Below are 27,486 nucleotides of genomic sequence, written 5' to 3' on the forward strand. Positions count from 1 at the left end.
TCAATCATCTTGACATTGATACCTGGGAAAATCCTGGTGAAGATAATCTAGCAGCAGATTTGTGAGCAACTAGAAATGAACAAGGTAGTTACTAGAAACCAATACGGTTTTGTTAAAACAGATTATACCAAACAAATCTTATTCTCTTCTTTGATAAAGTGACTAAATTAGTGGATTGAGGAAATGTTGTAGATATAGTATACTTAGATTTCAGTAAGGCATATGATAAAGTAAACCACATCCTACCTCTTGGTAAGATATAACAATATGGAGTAGAAAGGACGCAAACAGATTTACAATTGGCTGACCAACTACACTCAGTATGTGGTTGTCAGTGGAACTATATCCACATGGAGAGAAACATGCCCTGGGGTACCTCAAGGGTCTGCCATGGGCCAGTGCTCTTCAACGTCTTCATAAATGACCTAGATGAGGGGATTGAATGGCATTCATCAAATTTACAGATAACTCCAATCTGTGGAGAATTGCTAATACTTTGGAAGAGAGACTTAAGATTCAGAAGGATCTTGCCAAATGTAAGTATTGAGCCCTATCCAACAAGATGCAGTATCCTACACTTAGGCAGAAAAAAAACCAAATGCACAGGGACAAAATAGACAGTATCTGGCTCAACAATAGTGCCTGTGAGAGGGAGCTAGGTGTACTGGTGAACTACAGCTTAAGTATGAGTCAGCAGCATACTGCAGCTGCCAAAAAAAGCCAATACAGCCCTAGGCTGCATGAACAAAGAGACAGTATTAAGATTACAGGAAGTTATAGTACCACTGAATACACTAGTGAGGCAACACTTGGAATACTGCACCCAGGTCTGGGATATAAAAAAAGATGCGGACCCTAGAAAGAGTGCAGAACAGAACAACAAAGATGATATTGGGTCTGGAGGTCAAATTGTAAGCTAAGCCTAATGAAGAGAAGGATTAGGGGGGTAACATAGAAGCTTTTTTCCAATACTTGAAGGGCTATTCCAAAGAAGAGGGGATGTGGTACCAACCACATCAGTGAATTAGCTATATTCACTGTCTTGCTAGAATCCAGTCTGTATCTGACAGGAGTTTGACTGCCATCATAACTGTCCACTAGAATGCAGTTTATTGAACAAGCATATCTAAAAGATATCTGAAAGAGTCTATCTAGATGTCTATGGAGATTCTCAGTCATTCAGTTCAGTTCAGTCTATTCAGATAGACCAGGGGTGTCAAGCTCAATTTCATTGAGGGCCGCATCAGCATTGCGGTTGCCCTCAAGGGGGCCGGGTGGGTATGGCCTGGGTGGGCGTGGCCTACTGGGTGGGTGTGGCTAGAGTGCGTATGGCCTACTGGGTGGGCATGGCCAGCTCTACATCGTTTGCATCAAGGGTGCCTATAGGGGCCTGGGCAGGAGTGGGACAGATCTGAGGGTCTATGGCAGAAGGAGGGTCTCTGGGCCAGGGCCAAGGCAGCGGGGGCCGTTCCCTCATTGTTTCCAGGATGGCTTCACGGGCCGCATGAAACCACTTCACGGGCCGGATCCGGCCCCCGGGCCTTGTGTTTGACATGTCTGAGATAGACTGTCCCAAAGGTGCTTTTTCAAAAGGCAACTGAACTTGAAAAAGCACCTTTGGGACAGTCTATCTAGACCAATCTTCTCCTTAGTGCCTTATTTTTCATATGTATTTGGATAAGCTGGCTGAAAATTCAGGAGTTATAGTCCTAAAACATCTCCAGAGCATCTGGTTGGGACACTATTTTGGAATTAGATATACACAGAAGCACTCTTATTTCTTAAAAAGTAGGGGAGAAGATGTATTACTATTGTATGTTAACAACGATTCATATACTTTAAAAAAAATAAGATTGTTACCTTAGCTCCCGATCTTCTTCCAAATTTTCTTTATATTCTTCAGATACTTCTGGTATAGAGAGAGAATGACTAGTTTGAGAAGCTTGGGTTAACATTTCTAGATTACTTTCTCTTGTCAAATGCATTTTCTTTCTAGTATTCTTCTTTGGCTTAGAAATGCCTTGCTCCTTCTTTTCTTCTTTTGAGAGAGGGTAAAAATAATATCAATAAACTGTAATGTATAAGAAACACAGCTGTTTAATAAATGCACTTACCAAATGAAAGTGAATACCCTATTGATTGAATTACAAATATTATATACAATATGATGCATACTGTATACAATTCCTATTAATATAGCAATTAAATTAAATGTTCCATGTGGAACATCATTCCTACTGGAAATGATGAGATTGGCCCCCACTTTAACACTCTTTCACAAGGCCCCAAAGAACTGGTTTTGCAATGGGCCTGGGGACCCCAGAGTGGGACGGAGCCCATCAAATGTCTAATTTGATTGTTGCCAAGGGAGTGGGCAGTATTGCTTTTTATTGCTTTTATGATTTATGTTTATTATTTTGTTGCTTTGCATGTATACTGGGAGCTTCTTTATCTGAGACAAATTCCTTGTGTGTGTAATCACACTTGGCCAAATAAAATATTCAATTCAATATATTGGGGTTTTATCCTTGTAAACCATCCAGAGTCACTGAGAGTAAGTTGGACAGCCATGGTTTTCTTAAAATAAATTTTAAAATTTTCATAAAACAATAAGCAAATAAACAAATAGCCTATGCTCAATTTATTAAAGCATAGACCAGGGATCTTCAAACTTGGCCCTTTTATGATTTGTGGACTTCAGCTCCCAAATTCCTCAGCCAGCATGCCTGGCATAGAGTAGACTATCAACATCATTTCTAAAAATGACAGGCATTGGATAGTACTGAATCACTGCATCTTTGGACAAATCCTTTAATTTTTCCTGTTAGGGAAATAATTGAAAATAATTACTTTTTTAGTAATTTATAATATATTTGCATTTGGAATATTCTGTTTAGTTCTAATTGCTGTATTTGAGAAAGGATATAAAGATATAATAAACCTGAAAAAAATACAGAAGAGGGCAAACCAAATGATGGGGGGGCATGAGATTTATAAAATGATGCTAGCATGGAGAAAGTGGGTCAAGGCAAGGGAAGGGAAGTACTGTATGTGTCTGAGTGAATATATTATGATGTATGGACTGCTCAGCAATATTTTTTTTATGCAATCTGAATTTAAAAGTATTTTGATATGCTATGCATGTTGTCTAAACTGCAAGATGGATGGCAAATAAATTTGATAAACAATAAACAAATAAATAAATGTTTTCTTGAAAATTATTGCACTGTATTTCAAAGTGGATTGATTCCCAAGTAATAGTGCATCAGATTGCAGAGTAACTAACTCATTGTAGAACAAAGTTTTTACTGAATATATCTATATCATCTATCTATCTATCTATCTATCTATCTATCTATCTATCTATCTATTTGTTTTCTGAGGTTTTCGCGGGTGTTCGTATGTGGATCTTTGGTTATTCGGGTTTTTTCCCCGCGTAGAACTAAAGGTGTAGGGGCGACGTTTCGACGGAATCCCATCCGTCATCATCAGGCTGGTGGCTTCTATCTATCTATCTATCTATCTATCTATCTATCTATCTATCTATCTATCCACACACACACACACACTGTAGGTTAGGATACATTGTAAATTAACATTTTTAGTTGTGATGTAGAAGAGTCAATATCTGCCCCAATAAGATTAGTTGTGGCAATACAAAAACTGATACCCACTGTTTAACATTGTAGGTGTACTTTTAAAATCACAAACACACACACACACACACATACATTGCTGGAATATAGAAGTACAAAGAAAAAACAATTATATCTTTAAGCAAAGCAGACTTGTGAAAAACTATCTATACTTAGCAGAAAGATACTTGACTGCCTTATCATAGATTTCCATATATTTAGCTTAGTATGTTGGATGAACCCAACCATTGTGATTTATCAAATTATAACTTATTGACTTAGCATAGAAGTGGACAACCTCTGTCCTATATGTGCTTCCATCATTCCTGCTGCAACTTGGAATGTTTTGTTGCTAAACAATTTGATTCCAATAATGAATACCTTAATATTTAATCTGAATATTTTATGGCCTCCCCCCCAGTACTTAAACTGAAGGATGTAGGAAGCTATATTGTAGCATCCAGTCAGGTATTAAAGACTTTAAGAAGATATAAATAAAATAATACAAAAGAAAAATATTTTTATGTTTCTGTCACCTGAAGTCTGAGTGTTTCTTCTTTTACTCATTTTGAGGAGGCTTGGCAAATTGAAAAGGAAGTTTGAGCAGTGGTGACAGATTTCTGTTTTTTTAAAAAAAACACATTTCTCTATTGGACATTTTATCACATTTCATGTTATTTTGAAAACTGAACCTGAAACATTTTAACAAACATTTTGAGGGTGAAACTTCATTCTCTGAGCTTGTAGGTTCATTCTCCAACCTATACGCTTGAAGAACAAACCTTCACCCTCATCCTACACCCAAGCTACAGATATTCACCACTATTGCATAAACATTTTGGTTTACATTTTTCATGCTTCAGTATTAAAGTTTGAGCTAAACAATTCTGGTACGTCACTTTTCTATTCAAAACTGAAATTAATCTTCTTAGCTCACTTTTTTCCCTGAGGGAGTGAGGAAGAAGCTAAGTAGGAATAGCCACCACCACCACCACCACCCTGATAAATGAAAATAAGACTTTCTGCTGGTCTAAACTGTTTACCAGCTTAATGGGATCTACTGTAATTTCTGGAAAAAAGTGAAACATCTAAAATGTATGCATGTTTCCTTCAAATTCTCAGTTCATTTTTTAAAATGTCCGTTGTTTATAGAGTTATGGCTTATTAGAGAGATTATGTAAAGGACTCCTAATACAATAAAACTGATGGTGTAACCAAGCATGACGCAGTGAAAAATATGTGGCTACAAGCCTACTGATGTAGATGAGATAATTAGATGTGGACTGAAATGTTGGAGAATTTTTTCTTATTTTGTTTTTTCCACATAAAACCACTGGTAGTGAAAAATGATATCCTATTAGAGAACACTTGATATTATTCACGTCTTCCCAGACGTTAAGCGTGTAATTTTTAAAAAAATTTGTATTCAAGAATAACATTTATATTTGCAGCCTGCTTAAGAAAGCATTTTTTTAAAGTTCATTAACATTCATCTCATCAATTATTATTAAAGTAGGATTTTGTCTTTAGAAGCAATATATTTGAAAATGACTGTATTGGGCTGTTATGCGCTTGGGGTATTATGTGGAGACAGATTTTGTTTCTTGAAAGACAAGGGATTCAAAAATTACACTCTTTCCACGCAGCAATTTGCCCAGGAGTATTTATAAATTATTATGCGAGTAACTGATCCCACACGCGTCCAGGAGCCTAAAGAACACCAGCTACTACTTAAACCGACGAAACTTTTTCCCGCCAAATCAAAGCATGCCGTTTTCAACAGCGTCTTAAAGTAACCGCGTTCAGCCTCGATTAGCAATGGCTCCTCCTATTATATTCCTTAACGCCACGCCCCTGGATAGAAATCCTGCCTGCTCCACTTAGATCGGCAGGAAGATAAACGTATCTGTAGCCAGGCTTCCCAATCGGAATATTCAACACGAACCCTCTTTAATAAGGACAATTATGTGCGATTATTTTTTTTTCCTCCTCTTGCAGCAAGAAACAGTTGGAAGGCAACATTTCGATTTTCAGAAATGATCTAGTTCAGGGGTAGGCAACCTCGGCTCTTTTATGACTCATGGACTTCAACTCCCAGAATTCCTGAGTCAGCATAGCTGACTCAGGAATTCTGGGAGTTGAAGTCCATGAGTCATAAAAGAGCCGAGGTTGCCTACCCGTCATCTAGTTTGTTCCGCTGCGTCCAGCTTAAATCTGGAACTCTTCGAGAATGTCGGGTGCTTTAAATCCTTAATTTACTGTGCCATTTTTAAGCTTTGAGCAACCTATTGCTGCCAAAAATAATGCAGTGATACGCCCGGGGCTCTCTCTCTCTTTTTTTTTTTTTGACCCTTTTAACGCGATAATCCGCCAACGGCTCAACAATCGGCAACTGCATTAAAGAGAAAAAAAGAGCTACGATCGCAGACGGCCGCCAATCGGCAAAAGACTGGAGGTACCGTAAAGCAGGAAAGGCATTGCCGTGAGTCCATCAAGGCAGGGGAGCCGTAAAAGCAAGCGCGGTGTCGCGGGAGGCTTCAGGAGAGAAAAGCAGGAAGTGAGTGCCTTTTAATACAAAAGGGGGGTGACATTGCCCCCCTTCCCCGTTGCATTACATGTTGCCCGCGCGGGGTGGGGAGGGGTGGGGGAAAGAGATCGCTGCATGAAAGTTTATGGGGGGGGGAGAAAGAAGGGAACCCGCAAATCAAGATAATCCTGTTAAACCTTGTTATTCATTTCCTTGTTATTTGTGCGAGTGGCCTGTAAGCCAGAACGGTATTGTGATTCCTGTATTACGGAAAGAGAAAACCGGAGTTTCCCTTGAAGAACTAGGGCAGGGGTAGGCAACCTTGGCTCTTTTATGACTCGTGGACTTCAACTCCCAGAATTCCTGAGCCAGCCATGCTGAGGGGAAAGGGAGAGGTTTCCAAGCTGAGCCATGCTGGCTCAGGAATTCTGGGAGTTGAAGTCCACCAGTCATAAAAGAGCCAAGGTTGCCTAGCCCTGAACTAGGGGTACTCTTACTTCTTGTCCTGATTTGTGGTAGAGATAGGCCAAATTGGACGCCCTTACTTGAGAATAAGCTCCCAATGCAAACAGAATTCGGTGGGCCTTTTTCTGATTAACATTTCAGCTGATGAGCCTCAGTATTCCACAATAGGGAACAATATGGGCTGACTTAACAAGGACAAGAATACCACACCGAGTACATATAAGTAGCAAGGTAATTCCTATTAAGTGTTAAATGCTATCTGTTATTGTTAAATTTAGTTGTAGAACTAATTCTACAGTTTTAGCATAGACTGTTAAGGGGAATAAGAAGTTGGAAAGATGGTCTCATGTATGTTTTCTGGAAAGTCATTCTGGAATTTATTTGTAAGGATGGCTGGGACATTGAGTTTAGTGATATATGTGTACAGTGTCCCTTTTCCATGAAGGCTACTGCTAAGCTTGTAAGCCGCCCTGAGTCTTCGGAGAAGGGCGGGATATAAATGGAATAAAAAAAACAAAAAAAGGACTGTCCTTTATGGTAAAGGACATATTATGATTTATTACCTAGTGATCATAAGTGTTGTTAAAATTGATACTCTACACAACTCACATCAGATACTCTTAGAAATAAACTCCCATGGATTTCAACAGCATGTCGACAAAAGTATTTGGGAGATATTGGGGTGTGGTGGGAAGAAGTAGGTGCTTCTTGATTTAAATGTTAGTCATTATAGATGGCAAAACCTAGGCATCCTTGGCTGTTTCTGAAAAAGCTAAGACATTTGTACCTGGTTAGTACTTGGGTGGAATAACACCAGGAACCATGATCTTCTTGACTGAAATACAAAGAAAATTGGAAGAGAGGAATAGCAAAACGCTTTTATGCTGTTGCTGAGAAAACTGCATGGATCTGTCTATTTACAGTACTAATTGTGAGTTAGACTGAGCTCAAAGCAGTCTTTATACTTCATTTTACAAGGTATTAATTTAACTGTCTCCTGCTGTATGAAGTCTATGTGGAGAAGGAAGTGAGAGCTGAAAACAGAAAGAGGAGATGGATGATGGGAAGGTGAGAAACAGAGACGAGAACTTATGAAAGGCTTTCTAAATATCTTTAGATCCATCTGTCTAATGCTATCTTGCACTTACTGAGGGCATAGTAAAGGAAAATGAAGAAGAACAAGAAGCCGCCACCACCTTCACGAGGAGGCAAGGGGACTGCTGCAGCCAGACAAGTAAGTCATTATACATTTCTTCTAACCTTTGACATGTGGAATCTTTAGGAAGTTCCTGGCACTTGGTTCTGTCACCATCCCTGGGGCTTTGGTGATAGTGGGGAGCTTTTACAATTGTAAGGATGGGTTCTGCCTGTGATCATGCCTTTTTGTTTTACTTTGATTGTGGATGGTTGTTATATAGTTGTATATTAGTTTTTATTGGATTGTGTTTTTTTTAACTTGTTGCGAGCTGCCAGAGTTGCTTAAATGAGATGGGCAGACGTATAAATTGAATAAATAATAATTCCAAAGCAATTGGCACACCATTTGAACACCATTGGCACTGACCAGAAGGCGGCTTTACATCCTGAAGTACATTTAATATTATTGAAAAACAATGTGTACTTATCCTTGGTCCTTGGGAAGGACTCAATAGGTGGGCAAAAATGCCAAATGCAACTTAAACATCTGGCTGACTGGGCAAGATACCATAATATCTCTTCCAAATCCCTGCTGTCCTATTTTTGTTGCCTATAGGTCAAGTCTTCTCTCTCAGGAAACTATAGCAGGGGTGTCAAACTGTCAGCCTGCGGGCCAGTTGCATCATACAGAGGCCACGCCCACCCCAGCTCCGGCAATGCAAAAAAAGTTGCAATACGTCATGTCACGTGATGCAGCAAGTTTGACACCCATGTTTTATTTCAATTACATAGGAAATACTGCAGTGCTCATCACTGCCAATTGAAAGTGACATATGCTTTATATTATGACTTTGGAAAATATGATCTAGTATTTCCTTAAATTGTCCAGCAGAAATCCAAGCATTGATTTCTGCTGTTCCTTGTGCAGGAAGAGATGGCATATTTTATGAAATCTCATACATATCAAACAAGATTCCTAAATTCCTAATCCTAACACAGAGTGACTCTATTGACTCATAAATGACAGCTTAAATGACAAATAAAGCTTAAATCCCAATACAGCTATGCTTGGAATTAGTTAAAAAAGCATCACAATATAGTATTTCTTTTTCTTAGGTCCTGAAAAGTTGTTGGAAAAAATCTTAAAATATATTGATGCTGATATTAAATGTCACAGGCCTTTTAATTTAGAGCAGACCTGCCTGAGTTGTAAATGGAAAAGACAATTGATATATTAAAAATAATCAATTAAAAAAGTTTGCTCAGATCAGCTGTTCAGCAGCTACGGTACCAGAGTAATGGCAGTGATTGAGCTGGCAGTGTCAATAAGGCCTGGAGGCATTGGAGACACTCAGCAGCATACCTTTTGAGACAGGGTGGCTCCTAATGACTACCATTATTATTACAAAAAAATCTTTTGTTGGGACAGTTTTTCACCCAACTTCCCCACATTAACATCTGCAATTTTATGCATATAAACAATAACTACAAAGTTTTCATTAAAACCATCTTTCTTTTTGTACAGCATCCAGCTTTATTAAAAAAACGTTATTAAGATATTTGCTCTTTCACAGAGATGCTAGCTATTTTAGAGATCCTATACCAGATCAAGGGACGCGGTGGCTTAGTGGGTTAGGACGCTGAGCTTGTCGATCAGAAGGTCGGCAGTTTGGCGGGTTGAATCCCTCCTGTTACTAGCCGCAGCTTCTGCCAACCTAGCAGTTCGAAAGCACATAAAAAGGCAAGTAGAAAAATAGGGACCACTACGGTGGGAAGGTAACAGTGTTCCGTGCCCCTTTGGCATCTAGTCATGCCGGCCACATGACCACGGAGACATCCTCGGACAAGCGCTGGCTCTTCGGCTTTGAAACGGAGATGAGCACCGGCCCCTAGAGTTGAAAACGACTAGCCCGCATGTGCGGGGGAACCTTTACCTTTACCTTTATACCAGATCAAGCCATTTTGTTCCCAAAGAAGCCAACTGAGTGCTAGATGGAAGGACTGAGTATATACTCTTTAGCAACTGGTATTTCCTATAGCAGATGAATTAAGCATAATGTTTAATAACTGTTGACAATCTTATGCATGAACTGACCTGTAAGAAAAGTTGGCTACTGATAAGGCTACATTTTGGGATAATGAATTTCACAGTTTAACTCTGTTCTAGATAACAAATTATTTTCTTTTATATGTCCTCAATATCCTTCCCTTGAAATATGAACTAATATTTCCTTATAATAAAATCAGCACCATAAGAATTTATCCATGAAGCAACCTCTAACTTGGTTGAATCCTATTATACAGATGGGTTTGCTTTTGGATTTCTCTCCTGAAAACATGATGGCTGGCGACGGAGAGGATAATCAAGAACTGGAAGCTGAATTGCTGGCCATTGTTGGAGGCCAACCGGATCCCAAAGAAAAGCGAAATGGAAAAAGTAAGTGGACTCTAGAGTTATATTTATTTATTTTATTTTATTTTAATTCCATTTATATCCCGCCCTTCTCCGAAGACTCAGGGCGGCTTACAAACTTAGCAGTAGCCTTCATTCTATGTATGAGGTTGTTATGACTTAAAAGTAGTGATTTATGAGGTCTACGAAGTGGATATATGCAAGTTTTTTTTTAAATTGCTGCTGGTTTGTTGCATCTTTCTGGAATTTCATTATTAGTATTTTTGTGCTGGCCTCTTCCAAACCAGCTCGAGGTGACCTACAACAGAAATAAAGATCAGAACAATAAATTGTAAGTAATACAATCTTGAGCTGATTTCACTTTACACCCTCTACACTTAGGACTGCACCGCCACTCATCCCAGCAATATTATTGTTAAATTTGCAGATGATACAGCAGTGGTGGGGTTTATCTCCAAGAGGGATGAGTCTGCCTACCGGGATGAGGTGGAGCAGTTGCTCTTGTGGTGCAGAGACAATAATTTGGTTCTCAACACCACTAAGACCAAGGAGCTTATTGCAGGAGGAATAGATCAGACATTTAGCCCCTGATCATCAGCGGAGACTGTGTGGAGCAAGTGGCCAGCTTTAGGTTTCTGGATGTTGCCATAAAGGAGGACCTGACCTGGAGTGCTCATGGTATAGCATTGGTTAAGAAAGCCCAGCAGAGATTATATTTGGTTAAGAAGGCCCAGAGGATTATTGGCTGCCCTCTTCTCTCCCCCCACCCCCCCCGGATGAACTGTACAGTTCCCATTGTCTTAGGAAAGCTCAAAATATTCTTAAAGACTCATCTCAACCCAGACATTCTTTTTTTGAACTATTACCATCTGGCAGACGGTAAAAAAACCCAAAGACAAATAGGCTGAAAAATAGTTTTTATCGCAGAGCTGTAACCATTTAAATACCACTGTATAGTGCAACATTGAAGTGCAATACTAGGGGCAGTGCAATGGCGAATAGAATGTGAACGATGTGTGTATATAATGTATTCTTATTTGTGGTTTTTACTTGTGTGTAGTGTGCACAGCACTTAATTTCGTTTTGAGTGACACAGTGACAGTAAAGATATTCTATTCACGGCACACAAGAGCGACTGCTGGTTGATGCTGCTACTTTTTCTTTCTTAGCTCCTTTGCCAATGGAAGCTATTGAAAAAATGGCTGCCCTCTGTATGAAGGACTTTGATGAAGAGGTTGGGGTAGAAGAGGAAGATTTAGAAGATGATGATGAACTAATGGTAACAATACCTTGTGATCTAGTAACACCCGGTCAAATGAAAAAAATGTAGTTTGGAACACGATTTAATAACATCTAGGTGCTATGTTATATCGTCAAGAAGCATGCTCTGTAGAGGCAGAAACAAAAATTCTCTTGTTTAAATATCATATGTAGCTTTAACAATATTTAACAATATATTTGCCTGATTTGCAGGCTGAACTAACAGAAGTACTTGAAGAAGATGGCAAGGCCTCAGATGCTGTGGTATCCACTGCCACTAAGGTGCATATTTTCATATCATCTTGGCTTTGTTGTTCTTGCTTACTTTTAAGTTGCAACTCCAAAAAAAATGTCCCAAAAGGTTCTTTTTCTAAACAGCAACTAGACTTTCTCGGGGGGGGGGGTTTCCTTTGAAAATATTTCACTTCTCATCCAAAAAGCTTCTTCAGTTCTAATTAATGAAGTTTCTTGGGTGAGAAGTGAAATATTTTCAAAGGGAAAAAAACCCCAAGAAAGTCCAGTTGCCTTTTAGGAAAAAAAATCTTTGGGACAATCGTGACTGCATGATTAAGAATCTTCATAGAAAATGAGGAAAAAATGTGTTTTATTTTGTACATGCATCACATGAGTTGATCATGAACAGACACTTCTGTGAGATCTTTGATGTAAGTCATCCACGGCTCCCATCTTTCAGAGATCTTATTAAATAATATTCTTCTCCATCCAGATTTCTTCCAGGCACAGTACTACAAGATCTTGACAGCATTGCTTGGCTAGCCAAGGCTGACATGTACGACTGAGTATCAGTATATCAATGACGCCTAACCCCGAACTGATGGTCAACCTCTCACAGATATTACACAACCTCATGTAGATATTAAACAAGAGGACCAAGGGCATTGGGTCTTGCAGTACTCCAGAAATCAGGGACTCAAACTCTTTCCCCCTCCCCAACACTGACCTTTCACAGAGGAAAGAGGAGAACCACCATAACACTTTGCTTCCCACCCCTATTCTCTGCAGATAGACAGAAAGGATATTGTGCCTGATAATACGGAAAACTGCTGTGCGAACAAGGAGTGCCAGGATTACTGCACCACTCCTATCCTGGCTCCACTCTTAAGTTATCCTGCCATATCTACACTAGGCCATGGCCTGAATCCTGACTGAGAGAAGTTCCGACAGTCTGTTTCTCCCAGGCCCTGTGTAGCTGCAACCTGACCATCTTCTCAACAGCCTTCCCTCAAAAGGAGAGGTTGAGGATTGGATAAAAAATGTCTAGGATAATTAGAGCTAGTGATGCACTCTTGAGAAGGGGGATGCAATACAGGTATCCTCGACTTACAACCATTTGTTCAATGACCATTGAACGATGACCAGAATTACGATGGTGCTGAACAAATGGTGGTTATGACCAGCCATTCCAACACTTCTCTGGTTATATGATTGCATCTGGGCACTTGGCAACCAGCTCACACTCACATATGTTTGCGGTGCTTTCTGTGCCTTTCTGGCACCTCCCTTGCCACTCTCATGCAGCCTCCCCCACCCTTGCACCGTTGCATATGGTTGCACACCCTCGCCGTGTTTTTCACGCACCCCATTGCGCCCTCTCCCATCCAGCAGCAGCCCCTTGCCTGCCTGCTTGAAAGCCACCATGGGCTTGCAATTTCCTGCTGGCATTACCACTGATTCGGTTGTGGGAAGCTGACAGGAAGTTGCCTCACTTAATGACTATGGGATTTGGTTAACAATGACGAACAGAACTGCAGGGATTGTCATCACTAAGTAATGCAGTCACATTCCAGTGCCAGTTGCCGGCATAAGTCAAGGACTCCTGTATTGCCTCTTTCAAGGCTTATGGATCATTCTTCCCCCAAGGAAGTGGATTCTATCTTATGGATCCAATGCCCTGTGACCTCCCTAATCTTGCTAGCTAAGAGGGGAGAGATCTAATAAAAGTGGCTGAGTTAGCACCTGAAACTCCTGTTTACTCAAGAATAACAGGATCAAATCCTTCCAACTAATGAAGCTGACCCTGCTCCATCTGCCCACAATCACACATCTAACGCCCTCCCCACATTCCTAAATAGTCTTGCTGTCAGGCCTCCCAATCAGCACACTACTCCTCCAGATGCCATCTTAAATGTACTTATGCAGCAATCTTTCCAGCAGCCATATAAAATCCATAGTGATAAATTGTGCCCTAGCTTTTTTCCTCATGTCTAGAAAATGTATGTAACAAAACCCAGGAACAATAAATCATATGTCCCAAGGCAAAGACTATAACAGTAATTTGAATTAAAGCAATAAGAATACCAGAAGTAAAAAGTTCATCTAAAAGGCAATCTGAAGGCATGTTTGAGCAGTTCTGCAAATTTCTGGGTAGACAAAAATAAACTACAAAGGGAGAACAGCATTTTTTTTCTGGGAAGAGTGTATAGTTTTGATTCCAAGTTAGTACCCTGTCCTGTTGTTTTTTTCCCCAGGAATATGATTTTCCTTCTCTTTTATATTGCTGTTTATGGTTTATTGCTGGAGGGGGAAGGACATGAGCATATGAACATAACCTGGGACTCCTGGGTTTGACCTCAGATATACACTATGCCAGAGTAACTCTTCTGCAGTTGAACTAATGTTGGTTTTCAGTAAGAAATAAGGTTTGGTGTTCTGCTTTGCCAGGAACACAGTGCTCCAGCTGCTTCCAGCACATCTGAATCCATTTTGCTGGAAAGACTGGCTATGTACAAGGTTGCAATTGCTAATGCAAAAGAAGCTGGGGAAAATTCCAAAATGCGTCGCTATGAAAGAGGCCTCAAAGTAAGTCACTGAATATTTGCTGGGATAGATGTATTAGATCTTTAGTGTTTCTTAATAACATTAATAGGAAGCTTGGGCTGGAAAGTACTTTCATGCCTAATACTTTGTGTTGTGAAAGTACTTCCATTGGAAGCCATCTTTAATCATCATCATTTTGTGTTTCATTGCCTAGCAGTACGAGGAAGTCTTTTTTTTTTTAGTGCCAGCTTTGAGAGTGGCAAGTGAATGTCAGCTCTATACAGCAGACATGTCAAACACAAGGCCCGGGGGCCGGATGCGGCCCGTGAAGTGGTTTCATGTGGCCCGCGAAGCCATCCTGGAAACAGTGAGGGAACGGCCCCCACTGCCTTGGCACTTGCCCTGGTCCCATCTCCTTCTGCCAGAGACCCTCAGATCTGTCCCACTCCTGCCCAGGCCCCCATAGACACCCTTGAGGCGAACAATGTAGAGCTGGCCACGCCCACCCAGTAGGCCATATGCACTCTAGCCACGCCCACCCAGTAGGCCACACCCACCCTGGCCACACCCACCCGGCCCCCTGAGGGCAACCGCAATGCTGATGTGGCCCTCAATGAAATTGAGTTTGACACCCCTGCTATACAGGATACTAGAGTACAGTAGTGATACGGTTAGCTATTGGGATCTTACCTGATCTAAGAATTAAAACCTCTACAGATCTTGGCAAGATGCAGAACTTATGGAAAGACCTGGGTAACGTTTACAAGAATCTTGGAGGTACTAACAAAGCTATAGCAGATATGGCCAGAGGAAGGAAACCCAAGATAAAGATGAAACTTTGACAGATATGGAAAGCGTCACTTGAATAGCTGATAAATGAAATGGGAAATGTTTTTTTTTCTTAACTTCAGTGGTAAATATTCTTTCCCATGAGGATTTTATAATGTTCCAGTCATTCCTGTCTTGAAGATCCTTTTGGGTGGGTAAAGGATGTGAGTGTTACAAACCTTGTCCTTTGACTGATGGCATACTCAATTTATGGATGAACCTGCAAGGTGCTGTTATTATATGAAGTTTTTTCCCCCCAGACTCTAGAAAACCTACTGATCTCTGTAAGGAAAGGCAAAAAGATCGATGAAGATGAGATTCCTCCACCAGTAGCTACAGGAAAGAGTAGTAATTGCCAGCAGGCTGCTTCTTTGAAGACCACTCCAACCTCACAACCCTCCACACCAGAAGAAAGTGAAGTGTTAACCAATCACTTTACTCCAGAGCCACCAGCTGCAGCCCTTGAACAATCACCATCTAAATCATCCCCTGGGTCACAACTGCCTCCCAAAGTTCCACCACCAAAATTTCCAAAACCAAAGATTTCTTCAACAACTGATCCACCCCTCAAATCCTCAGAAACACCACTGGAAACATCTGCCCCAACAGCATCTTCCCTTTCGTCAGGTTGGTACTGAATATGACCCAGCTTACGGTGACCAAGAGAGGAAAGGTGTGATTTGTATGGAGAAATAGGATTTTCTGCAGTGGAAATGGATCCTAAAGTTCAGTTTAGCTTTGATTCTGGATCCAGTACTGTTTTTAAGGAGTTAGGTATAAGGTAGTTCAAAGGACTAAAATGCCACAAGAAAGTGACAAGCTTTCTAGCTCTCCAAAATCTCTTGTCATCTCAGTCAGCCCAAAAACTAGGAAAGGAGAAAAAGCAGTAGAGAAATCTGTCAATTTTACCGGGTATCATGACTGTGAGGTTGATATGTCAACTGTCCCACTCAGTCATCTAGTAAAGAAAGAGATGCAGCCATGACACCATAGCAGATTCTCCAGGTTGGAAATTCCAGACTGACAAATTGAATTATACAGAAGAGCTGTAAGAAGAAGGGAGATTTAGGCATAATCCCGTTGATGCTCATTCGGTCATGAATATAAAACAGAAATAAATCTGTAAAAGAAAATTAGAATACAGAATAATTACAATAAGATGTTTTGCAGGACTTAGAGATCTCTGGATTAATATTTATACAAGCTAAGTACTTGTAATAGATATATAGGAGAGCTCTGTCTCTCTCTCTCTCTCTCTCTCTCATGTCTAGCTGTATTACTTTACTTTAGGACCATTATTCGTGTTAGGGTCTTTTTTGTTAATGTTCAGCACCTTAATGTCTGAGATTTAGATTTGATTTAATCTTCCTTGCATCGTTTTGAATTGCCTTGAACCCAATTTAGCATTAATTTTGTGTATAGCTAGGATTCTTCAGTTAGTTGCACTAGGCTAGGTGTAGCCAAGATACAACATGCTTTTTATTCGTTGACTAGGTCTGCTAAAAGCAAGTGAAAGGATTAAAAAGGATAGAATCAAAGCAAGCTTTATTTTTGTTCTTCTCAGATCCCATGCATTTGATGTCTCGTGTTTGATACAAACCACTTAAAAAAATCTGTTGCCAATCATAAACCTTTGAAGTTGGGCCAGAGCATAAATCACAGTAAAACCTTGTGCTAATATTTTCTTGTGGCAGGGTATAGCCTTAGCAGAACCACTGAGATCCAAAGAATAGCTTATGTACTCATGGCATATTCTTAAGCCACTATTCCTCTTGGCAAGTTGCTTTTGAAACAGAGGTGATTTTTGAAAAGCTTCTGACATAGTTCATGATGGGCTGTCAGTCAAATGCGGTGGGAATAGAGACATACAGTTCTTGGAACAAATCACTGAGGGCCTCTTACTCAGATCTCTTCATCAGATCACTTTGATAGGGAAGGTAGCATTGTAATCGCCACTAGTTTCTGATCCGTTGTATCAGATCTGTATTTTATGCAGCTTTTCTCACACCAAGTATAAACTTGTATGCCACAGTACAAGTAGATAAGTAAATTGCGAATACATGTATCGTAATAGTGACTTGTGCAAATATTTATATATTTCTTGATTAAAGTATAGAAGCTGGAAAGCATAATAACATGTCTCTCACACAAGTAATTTTTGACTCTTCGCATCAGCCCCAGAAGTTTTCCAAAAAGTGCTTTCTTTCCTATGGCTGAGCAGTCACCCAGCTGATTTTGAGTCTACGTTGGGACTAGAATTCACAATCTTCAAGTTTCTAACTCCATGTCTTAACTTTTACACCGAACTGGCTCTACACTTAGATGCTTACAATTATAAGCTGATTAGTCACTGATAACTGACTCAATCAATATTTTGTAAGTGTTTAATTTTTTTTATTTCACATGCAGTGAAAGAAAAAAATTAGAAAAAGTAAAAGGATATAATAAGCAGTTATTTTTAACTGTTTTTCTGTTTTTATGGTTTTAACTGATGTTGTTCACCACCCAGTGTCAATTGGATTGAGATGGGCGATTACAGAGATTGAATGAATAAATAAATTGGATAGCTACCTTTAATTTTTCCTCCCGTTTTTTCTCTCCTCCCTGCATGCTTTATTAATTTAAAGATGGGAAATTCTGTGAAGGTTTTTATAATGGTTTTATTAAACATTGTATTTAAGCAGATATAAACTAATGCAGACTACAAAAAATAAAAGAAAATAAAAAGAAAAAATAGTGCAAAAAAGAATACCCAAAAGAAAAAAGAAAAAGAAAATAGGAATAAGAAAGAGAAGAAATATCTAAAGAAGTGACTTCCTCCATACAATCAGGATAAACAATTTTATTGCTTTCTGTAAAAATACAACAATCTCTTCATCCTCTATCTCATCCCTTACCTATAAACAAATCCTTAAAACCTTGTCATTCAGTGAGCAAAAGTCCATGAAGGAAAATTTTATAAAGTTACCTATGATCACGGACCTTGTATAACCTGAAATTCAACACATGTTAATTCAACTTTTTTTGGCTGGAGGAGTTGGATGCTCCTTCACGTGAGGCAAACTCTGGGGTCGTGCCAGTGTGGCTCTAATTGGGCCCCATACATTCTGCTCCCTCCTTCCCCATCTCATGATCTATATTTTTATTGTGATTAGATATAATATTTCTTAGGATTTTTAATGTAAGCCACCCAGAGTCGCTTCGTATCAAGATGGGTGACAAACAAATTTAATCATCAAACGAACTGCAAGGCTGAGAAAGGCCTGCTTGCCTGCCGGGCCTTCCCCAGTCTGTGAGCCTTGCGGTTCATGCAGTGTGGGGAGCTTGAATCGGACTCCTACTGGACCGCGACTCAGGAGCCTGGAGTTTTGAAGCACCAGAATTAGTATTTGGGGGTAACTTAATTTTTTGTGAGCTCAGGTTATCTTCTGTGCAGAGTAGAAGTGCATGCACATACATGTACTTGTTCAATAGAGTGCACGCACATACATGCGCCCTTAAGTGGGTACATAGATTGCGACAGCATCTCTCTTTGTCCTCAGATGCTCCAAACTCCAGCACTCAAGCTGTCCTGCAAGCCAGAATACGGGAATATAAGCTGGCCGCCCTGCATTCTAAGCAAGAAGGCGACATGGAAATGGCCACCAAATATTACCGCCTGGCAAAGGTAGGTGTGTTATACCCTGCTGGATAGTTTAAGTGTACAGTGAATTAGACTTTAATGTGGCTTGCTTGGCTTGGCATAACATGGGAATCCAGCAGCAATATTTTATAATCCATGTGTGAGCCAGTCGGGACTTGATGAATAAAGTATAATTTTACAGAAAGATATAAACCAGACCAATATATGGGACATGAACAAAAGCAAGAATCTGTATAGATTGGGTTTTGGCCTGTATTCTGGGATGGCTCATATTCAGGTATATCCCTTGATTCTGATGTCTGTGAAGATTCTCAGTCATCCAGGTCACGGTCGTGCTTTTTCAGGAGGCAACTGGACTTTCTTGTTTTTCTTTGGAGACGTTTCGCTTCTCATCCAAGAAGCTTCTTCAGCTCTGACGGGATGGTGGGAAATGGAAGCATTTATACTCCTTGCAGACAGCTGGTCGTTTGCATTCCTTTAAAGAGTCATTGAGGCCATTTTGGAGGTCCTCAGGGTCACCTGAGTAGTGCGAATGTGTGTGGAGCTTTCTTGGCTGCAGGATGTTTTCTGCCCTGTGTCCCTTCATTGTTGAAGACAGGCACAGGCTGTTGGGGATGAATCTGTCTTGTCTGCATCTCAAACCGAAGCGCAAATTTGATTCCGATTTGAGTCACTTAGGGCTGACATCCCTAAAATTAGAAGGATGCCTTTGCCCGAATTATCCGGGTTTTATGGCAACCATGCAAAAGCAGCCATTCAGATAAGAGCTTATGTAGTATTTTGGCTTAGGGAAAGTCTGTGTCTCTAGCCTCTGAACCGTAATTCTACTTTCATATTTTCCCCTTTGGATAACAAGGATCTGTCTGGTGGGCTGTTAGTACAGATAACAGAGATAATGAATGAGGAATGTTTCTGCCTCGTGAAGCCAGGAGAAATTACTTGATGGGGAAACTGTAGGTAGGATATAAAGCAACTGCTGTATTTCCTCTCTTTCTTGGCAACTTCTCTGATCTACCTTCTTATGAAGTGGTTGGCAAGATTCAGATGATAGGTTTCATGCTTTTTTTCATCTAAAATTCAAGTGTGAAATTTAATTGCTAAGTTACAGTAGTTTTTTATCCAGGTATACAGGTAATCCTCGATGGGAATTTCTTTTGTAAATTGGGGCGATCATAAAGCGACTTATCATGTAACCGGATATGATTTTATTACCATTTTTACTGCAGTCTTTAAGCAAATCCAGCTTCTCCAATGGAAGAAGTTTCTTGCTGGAAACCAGTATAAAAGGATGCAGAGCCTAATGACCTGACCCAAATTGCAATTATGTGATCATAGGAGGTGGTGCAGTGGCATAAATGGAACAACTATAGGTCATAAAGCACATTTTCTGAGGCCATCATAACTTTGAACTGTTGTTAAATGAGGAGTTGTAAGCCAAGGATGATGTGTATAGAAGAACAAATACTTAATTGCTTGTATTCCATGTTTTTCAGAGTTTTGAACCTATTTTAGATTCTCTTGTTAAAGGAGAAGCTGTGGATCTCAGCAATCTGCCGCCCCCTCCAGGTGAGAATGGAAAATAGGCTGTATTTGTCTTAGGCGTTATCTTTGTTGAGAATTTGATTATATATTATAAATCATGCACCAGAAAGTCAAATCAGATGGCAGTGAAGATAGTAAGTCTTGTTTCTTTTAGAGTTTCACTATCAAATGCCTGCGTTGCAACATGAAATGCCAGTCAGACTACTAGATGAAAGTAAGCGGAAGCTTATTGATTTGTTCCTTAATCCAAAGTATGGAATAATGCCCAAACAAGATATCAGTTATCATAATAGCTAGACATTCTAAAGCTGACACGCAGATCTTTACCAAAACTCTGGAATAATCCTTGAGTGACAAATGTTTTCCATCTAGATATAGGCAGGGAAGTTGATATGGCTCCTAATTTCTCAGCAGCCTTCGGGACATAAAATATTTTCAGTGGAAATAAATATTAGGGAATTCAGTAGCCTTGCTTTTAATTAGGATATGTTTCTGATCTGCACAAAGGTTCTGTGACACAGTAAGGCATGCAGAATTGCAATAGTCTGCATGACAGGTGTTTGGGACTTGTAAATGTCTAATGGAATTTTATTCTTCTTTGTGGCTTCTGTGTTGTCCTAGCCATGATCAGTGAAAGAAGGACAATTTTAGTTTTGCAATCTGTTTTAGCTTGATACCAATTCTTATGTCATCATTTCAGGTTCTTATAAAGGAGAATATCTGTAGCTCATGGTTGACATGGAGGGTCTTTGGTGTTCTCTGTGCTTGCTTGTTTTCTTGCAGACATTTCATTACCCAAACTAGGTAACATCAGACCAAAAATCAAGTAAATGTTACCCCAATCAAGAAACTGCCAAAGAAGCCAACAACAAACAGCCCAACCAAAGAATCTCTAAGACCACCTCCACCAACACTGACAGGGCAAGCCACTAGAATATAAACTGACAGCAGACAGCACTCCTTACTAGCATTGATGAAGTTGCCTAATTTGGGTAATGAAACGTCTGAAAGAAAACAAGCAAGCTCGGAGAGCACCAAAGACACCCCTCATTTCAGGTTCTTGCTAAGAATCCAAACTCTGCTTTTGTTTCTAAGTTTGGCAGATATAAATGAAACTGACTCTAATGTTGAACTGCTTGGTCTACCGCTTCAGTGCAATTTTAGGGGATGTTGTGGTAGAAGGGGAAGTGTTAAAGGTATAGGGATATCACTTTGTAGTGTCTGCTTAGTGATGAGAACTGAGAATTCTCAGCTGGAGAAAGATGATGGAATCCTCAAGATTCATGTCCAGCTCAGAACTTTTATTTATCTGCAGAGTTTCATGTCCCGACTTTTATTTGAATGATCTAAAGTCATTACATAGCTTGTAATAAAGCGGATTCTCAAGTCATATAATTTCAGAAATTCTATCCAAGGGCAGAGACCACAGTGTCCTTCCTTACATTCTACCATATCGAGCAACTGCGTTGGAACAGAAAGCATTGTTAATCTATATTTGAATGGATCGGTATGCTTTGAGTGCCTGAGTTAGGACTTGGGCTGGGAGGAAGAGGTAAATTAGGGGCTGTGGTGAAATGTAATCAAGAATCGCAGGAGGGAGGGGCTGTTTCCTAGAGGGCGAGAGACAGTGGAGCTTGGAATGCCTGGTAGACAGGAAGAGAGCAGGGTTGGACCCAGCCTAGCAATTCACAGAGTATGCCTACAGTTATTGCAGGTAATTGCTTTAGTCTGGCAAGATTCCTATGTGTAGATGAACAACAATAAGAAAAGCTACTCAGAAAAATTCTTCATGTAGTTCTTGGTTCTTTGAGCCTGACAGAGTCAGGCTCAAATGTTATAATTGCATCTTCTTTCCTGAGCTGAAATGCAGAGTCTTTTGTTAGTTAGCTTGGTTATCTGATTTCCACAGATCAGTTACCCAAGGAGAAGTTATCTTCACCTGTACAACAGAGTCTGGTGGCAACAGCAACACCACTTGCTCAAGCGGTAAATCATCCAACCCAAGGCGTCTCAAAGATAGCAGGTGGGAACTCCAAAACACTTTTCTTTTTTCCGTTTCTTGATGATAGTACTTCTTTATTTATTATTTCAGTTTGTATGACTGCCCATTCGAATTCATTTAGGTATCTAACAACAGTTAAAAATACCATAAAACAACAGAATACAATAGAAATATTATATATGTGTGTGTGTGTGTGTGTGCGTGTGTATGTATGTGTATACGTATACACACACACACACACACACACACACACAGACACACAATCCACAACTGAAGTAACAACCAAACCAATCAGCAATAAATCAACAAAACCTTTGCATGGGCTCTGCAACATGGCTGAATCCCTCAGCTCAATGAGCCAACCATGTCTTTAAGGCTGCACAGAAAGCCATCAGGGTCAGGACCAACCTAAACTCAGGGAGGAGGGGGATGTTGACCCAAAGGGTGGGCACTAAAAGAAAAGCAATATTCCTGGGTCCCACCATATGGCACTTCCTAATAAATGGGATTGGGACCATGCCTTTTCTGCCATATCTGACAATCGGGGAGGTGGTCCCTGAAATAACTTGGCTGCGTGCCATAAAGGACTTTATAGGTCTAGCCCAGTAGGATAAGAGACTGTGGCCATGTCCTCTCAGAATAGCTCGCCCTCTGTCACCCCAACCAAGAGCTCTTGTGGTGCATCCTTAATCCCCCAGAAAACCCACCCTCCCACAACTCATACTAGCTAGCCCCCAAGTTAGAGGATCCCTGTGCAGTTCAGAGAGTTTGCAGTTCAATTTGACATATGAGTGAAGGGTCACGTACTGCTGCTGCTTTTTCCTTCTGTGGTTAGCTTGGTGACTTTCCTTCAAAAAGACATCTTTTTGAAGGAATTTTTACAGCAATTAACAATTTTTACAGCAATTAAAGAACTGAAGATGGATAAAGCACCAGGTACGGATGGCTTGACTGTGGCCTATTATAAAAATTTACAATTAGAGATGATAAAACCGTTAAAGGAACTGTTCCAGACAATCCAGAGGGGGGGAAAGGTGCCACCGTCTTGGAGAACAGCTTTTATTTCTTTGATTCCGAAGGAAGACCAGGATGCTACTCAAGTTAAAAACTACAGACCGATATCGCTTTTAAATACAGACTATAAGATATTTGCTAAGGTTTTGGCTAATAGATTGATGAGGGTTCTGCAACAGGTGATCCATGGGGATCAAACGGGGTTTATTAGTGGTAGGCAAATGAAAAACAATGTGAGACATATAGTTGATGTGTTAGAGTTTTTGGAAAGGCACAACCAGATCTCTGCAGCGCTAATCTTTTTAGATGCTGAAAAGGCCTTTGATCAATTGAATTAGCAATTTTTGTTGAAAGTTTTAGACAAAATGGATTTTGGGGAAAAAATTTTACAACCGATTAGGGCATTATATCGAAAACAAACTGCCCGAATTATAGTTAACAATAGCCTGACGGCAGCATGTAATATTGAGAAGGGCACAAGGCAAGGGTGTCCGCTATCGCCCTTGTTATTTGTGTTAACATTAGAGATATTACTGGTTAAGATTCGGAATTCGGAAAAAATTAAGGGGATACAAGTTGGTGATCAGGACTATAGATTGAGAGCATTTGCAGATGATCTGGTTGTTACAGTGACCCAGCCAGAGAACTCTGTTGTGGACCTGATGGAGATAATAACACAATATGGGAAGGTTTCTGGATTTAAAGTAAATACACAGAAAACTAAAATTTTGGCTAGAAATATGACAGTTTCACAGAAGGCCCTCTTAGAAGGATTAACTGGATTTGAGATTGTTAAAAGGGTTAAATATTTGGGGGTGATTTTGTCGCCCTCTAATACAAAGCTATATAAAAATAATTATGAAAAACTATGGGGGAAAATTCAAAAAGAATTGGAGAGTTGGGAAAAATTGCAATTGTCTTTGTTGGGACGGATTGCAGCAGTGAAAATGAATGTCCTGCCCAAATTTTTATTTTTATTTCAAATGATACCGATTCTTAAGAAAGATTCTAAATTGGAGGAATGGCAGCGTGGTATCAATAAATTTGTGTGGGCAGGGAAAAAGCCACGAGTTAAACTTAAGATTATGCAGGATACTCGTGAGAGAGGTGGCCTTAAATTGCCTAATTTTAAACTATATTATGAAGCTGCTGCATTAGTAGGAATAAGCGATTGGATTAATTTGACGCAACCGAGGTTATTAAATCTTGAGGGCCATGATTTGTTGTTTGGCTGGCATGCATATTTGTTGTATGATAAGAAGGTAGATACTGTGTTTAGGATGCATATTTTAAGGCAGGCATTGCTGAGAGTTTGGAAGAAGTATAGACATAAGCTAAGCAGCAAGATACCATTGTGGGCAATTCCAAAACACGCAATAGAAAATATACATGCTGGTTTCAAACATGATGTGACTACGTACAAGGAAATTTTAAGCTTGGAAAGGAATGTTTGGTGTTTGAAATCATATAGCCTCTTGCGAGAAGAGAAGATTGTTCAAACTTGGTTTCAATATATTCAGTTACGGGCCAGGTGGAAAGAAGATCAGAAAAATGGATTTGCAATGACTGATGAAAATTTGATAAAGCAAATTAGAAATCAGGGACCAGCACATATCAAACGGATATATCTTGCATTGATAGAGATTGACTCAGAAACAGAGCTTGTTAAGGATTGTATGATAAAATGGGCCCAAAACATTCAGGAAGTTATTACAATGGACACGTGGGAAAAGATTTGGGTGAGGAATGTAAAATTTACTCAAGCTCAAAATCTAAGAGAGAACTTTTACAAAATGTTTTATAGATGGCATTTAGATCCCAAAAAGCTTGCAAGTATGTATCCGAATTACCAGCCTAAATGTTGGAGGTGTGGTGATGAAGATGCAACATATTTTCACATATGGTGGACATGTAAGAAGGTTAAGGCTTTTTGGATAAAAATCTGGTGGAATATGCAGAAGATTTTTAAACGGAGGATAAAGTTTTGTCCGCAACTTTTTTTGTTGGGAATAATTGTTGACGCTACAGTTGTGGACTCCAAGTTGATGTTGAATTTAGTTACGGCAGCAAGACTTTTGATAGGTCAATATTGGAAGAAAGAGGAACTGCCGACCATAGAAGAATGGACTTTAAAGGTTTCCGACCTGGCAGAGATGGCGAAGATTTCGGCCTATTTGAAAGATCATTCGCAAGAACGTTATATTATGGAAGGGAGAAAATGGATTGAGTTTATCCAGAACAAGTATAGGGTTAAGAAGTTTTATGTAGCATTCGAATAAGTCTTCTTTCGTTGTTTTTTTCTTTTCCTATTCAAGTTTTTTATATATATTTAATATTGCTAAGGTTTGTTTTATCCTATATAAGCTAGAGAGTGATGGATTTTAGTATTTATAGTTGTTAGTATATGGTTGTTTATGATTGCTTTTTTATATATATATACCTTGTATTTAGCTCTGGGAAGTCGGGGGGGGAGGGAGGGGGGGAGGAGGGAGGGGGGGAGGTGGGGAGGTAGGGGGGAGGTAGGGGGGGAGCAGGGAGGGGGAAGGGGGGTTTTTTTAAAGGAAAACTGTATTTTAAAACTTTTCAATAAAAAAAAAAAGACATCTTGCTTCAGGGTACAGTCTGGACCTCTCAGACTTGATGATGTTTCAAATTCAGTTCTTCCAGAATTAATATATCTCAGACTAGGTAGTATTGGGTTTCTCATTCAAATGATGACGAAGTGGAAAAATAATAGAGAAAGTTCAAAGAGCAAAATTCATAGTTACCTAGCTTGATTTACCTGTGAAAAGGGTGGAAAACTTTCTAAGCCTATTGTATTACGTTCCCTCTGTGTCTTAATAAGACCAGCAGTGTCCTGTCACAGGACAACTATTTTATATGAAAGATATGGTTCTTTAGTTAAACCTTCCTTTGAGTCCCTGTGAATAGAGGTAAGGGACGTTTGTGCTTTTAATATTTAATATTTCTTCTAGGGAGGTACGCTCGGTCATGTGACCTTCCACCCTCAGTCCGAAGTGACCATCTTGGGTTTAGTACCTAGCAATCTAACCAAGCTCTTGTCTGCATATCTTCCTGGGTTCCTGAAGGCCTCAAGCTTTTATAAGATATGTGATAGATCCTTTTCTACCAGCATGCTAACTGGAATTCTACCTTTGATTTCCAGAGAGGCCAGCACCCCCGCGAGATATGATGGAGGCCTTGCAGCAAAGGATGGACAGGTACAAGGCGGCGGCAACCCAGGCAAAGAGCAAAGGAGAGGACAGGAAGGCCAGAATGCATGAACGGATTGTGAAGGTGAAGTGGCTGCACATTGTGACTTTGGATGTTCCTTTGCTGCACCATGTTTTGGAGCAGAAGCCTCAGGGCGTAACTGGGAAGAGCCAGTAAAGCAGAACTGGAAATTCTAGAATGTGCTCTGCTTTTTCCTATTGTCTCCCTGTGGAAAGATACGGTGGAATTATAGGTTCTATTAATTGCACAGATACTGCAACCATGCAAGACTCAGGTTTTGCTGAAAGGAGGAGCTAGTGGAGATTAAAGCAGCTTGATGCTTTTGTTAATATGCAGTATCTTAAATTGGCATATAATGTTAGTGTCAAATGTACCACTTGGTTGCTCTTTAGAAAAACGATCACTAGTGGGCTACTCTCAGAACAGTTAGAGTTTGCTCTCCACTTCCCCACCCCCATTTCTTCTGCTTTTTATTTCTTTATGGAAAAAGGAAGGCTCCATACTTTCTGCTTCTTGAAAAAGGAATTTCAGCCTGAATTCCTTCAGAAATTCACCACTACACGTTAACAAGACAGGTCTTTGAACAAAGCAATCTATTTATATATTTTTAAAAAGTACACATTCCAGAGGGAATTGCAGAATAGCTTCACAGTATTCAAGTGACATGAATTAAAGAGCTCCAGTGTCAGCTCATCAAAGAGCATTCTATTCTACGGTACTTGTATTTGATGTGCAATAGAAAGATTTCAGATTATAACCTCTTGGCGTTGCTGGCATTGACAATAGCAGCAAAGCAAGCCAGGCCTTCTAATGAACACATCTTATAGTAGCCTTCTCCAACAACGTACAAGGTGTGTTGGGCTATAAATCCCATTTGTCATTGCCAGAATCCTAGGAGTTATATGGAGTATATCAAGATTGCTGTTATATTCTTTCTTAGCAGTATTGACTGAACGATTATTTGAGAATATTCTTGAAGTTCCTGTTGAAGATATAACTGGAACTATA

At 39.9% G+C, this 27,486-nt stretch overlaps 1 protein-coding gene across 3 annotated transcripts in view; it reads left to right on the forward strand.

The window, feature by feature from the left end:
* The first annotated feature begins 5,833 nt into the window (after positions 1-5,833).
* The window catches only part of CC2D1A (coiled-coil and C2 domain containing 1A), a 56,374-nt gene continuing 34,721 nt past the window's right edge, over positions 5,834-27,486 (forward strand). For 2 of the 3 annotated variants that reach the window (XM_083356779.1, XM_083356781.1), the window contains exons 1-11: positions 5,834-6,192; positions 7,745-7,861; positions 10,069-10,201; positions 11,347-11,456; positions 11,651-11,719; positions 14,120-14,257; positions 15,304-15,670; positions 18,586-18,710; positions 20,180-20,252; positions 22,138-22,251; positions 26,411-26,541. In XM_083356779.1, coding sequence (XP_083212905.1) covers positions 7,796-7,861; positions 10,069-10,201; positions 11,347-11,456; positions 11,651-11,719; positions 14,120-14,257; positions 15,304-15,670; positions 18,586-18,710; positions 20,180-20,252; positions 22,138-22,251; positions 26,411-26,541 — 1,326 coding nt within the window. In that variant the 5' untranslated portion in view covers positions 5,834-6,192; positions 7,745-7,795. Of the gene's footprint in view, positions 6,193-6,786; positions 6,859-7,744; positions 7,862-10,068; positions 10,202-11,346; positions 11,457-11,650; positions 11,720-14,119; positions 14,258-15,303; positions 15,671-18,585; positions 18,711-20,179; positions 20,253-22,137; positions 22,252-26,410; positions 26,542-27,486 lie in introns of those variants that run through there. The other variant, XM_083356780.1, reaches the window with a different exon arrangement.

Source organism: Vipera ursinii (genome assembly GCF_947247035.1).
Source record: "Vipera ursinii genome assembly, chromosome: 2".
Lineage (NCBI taxonomy): Eukaryota > Metazoa > Chordata > Lepidosauria > Squamata > Viperidae > Vipera > Vipera ursinii.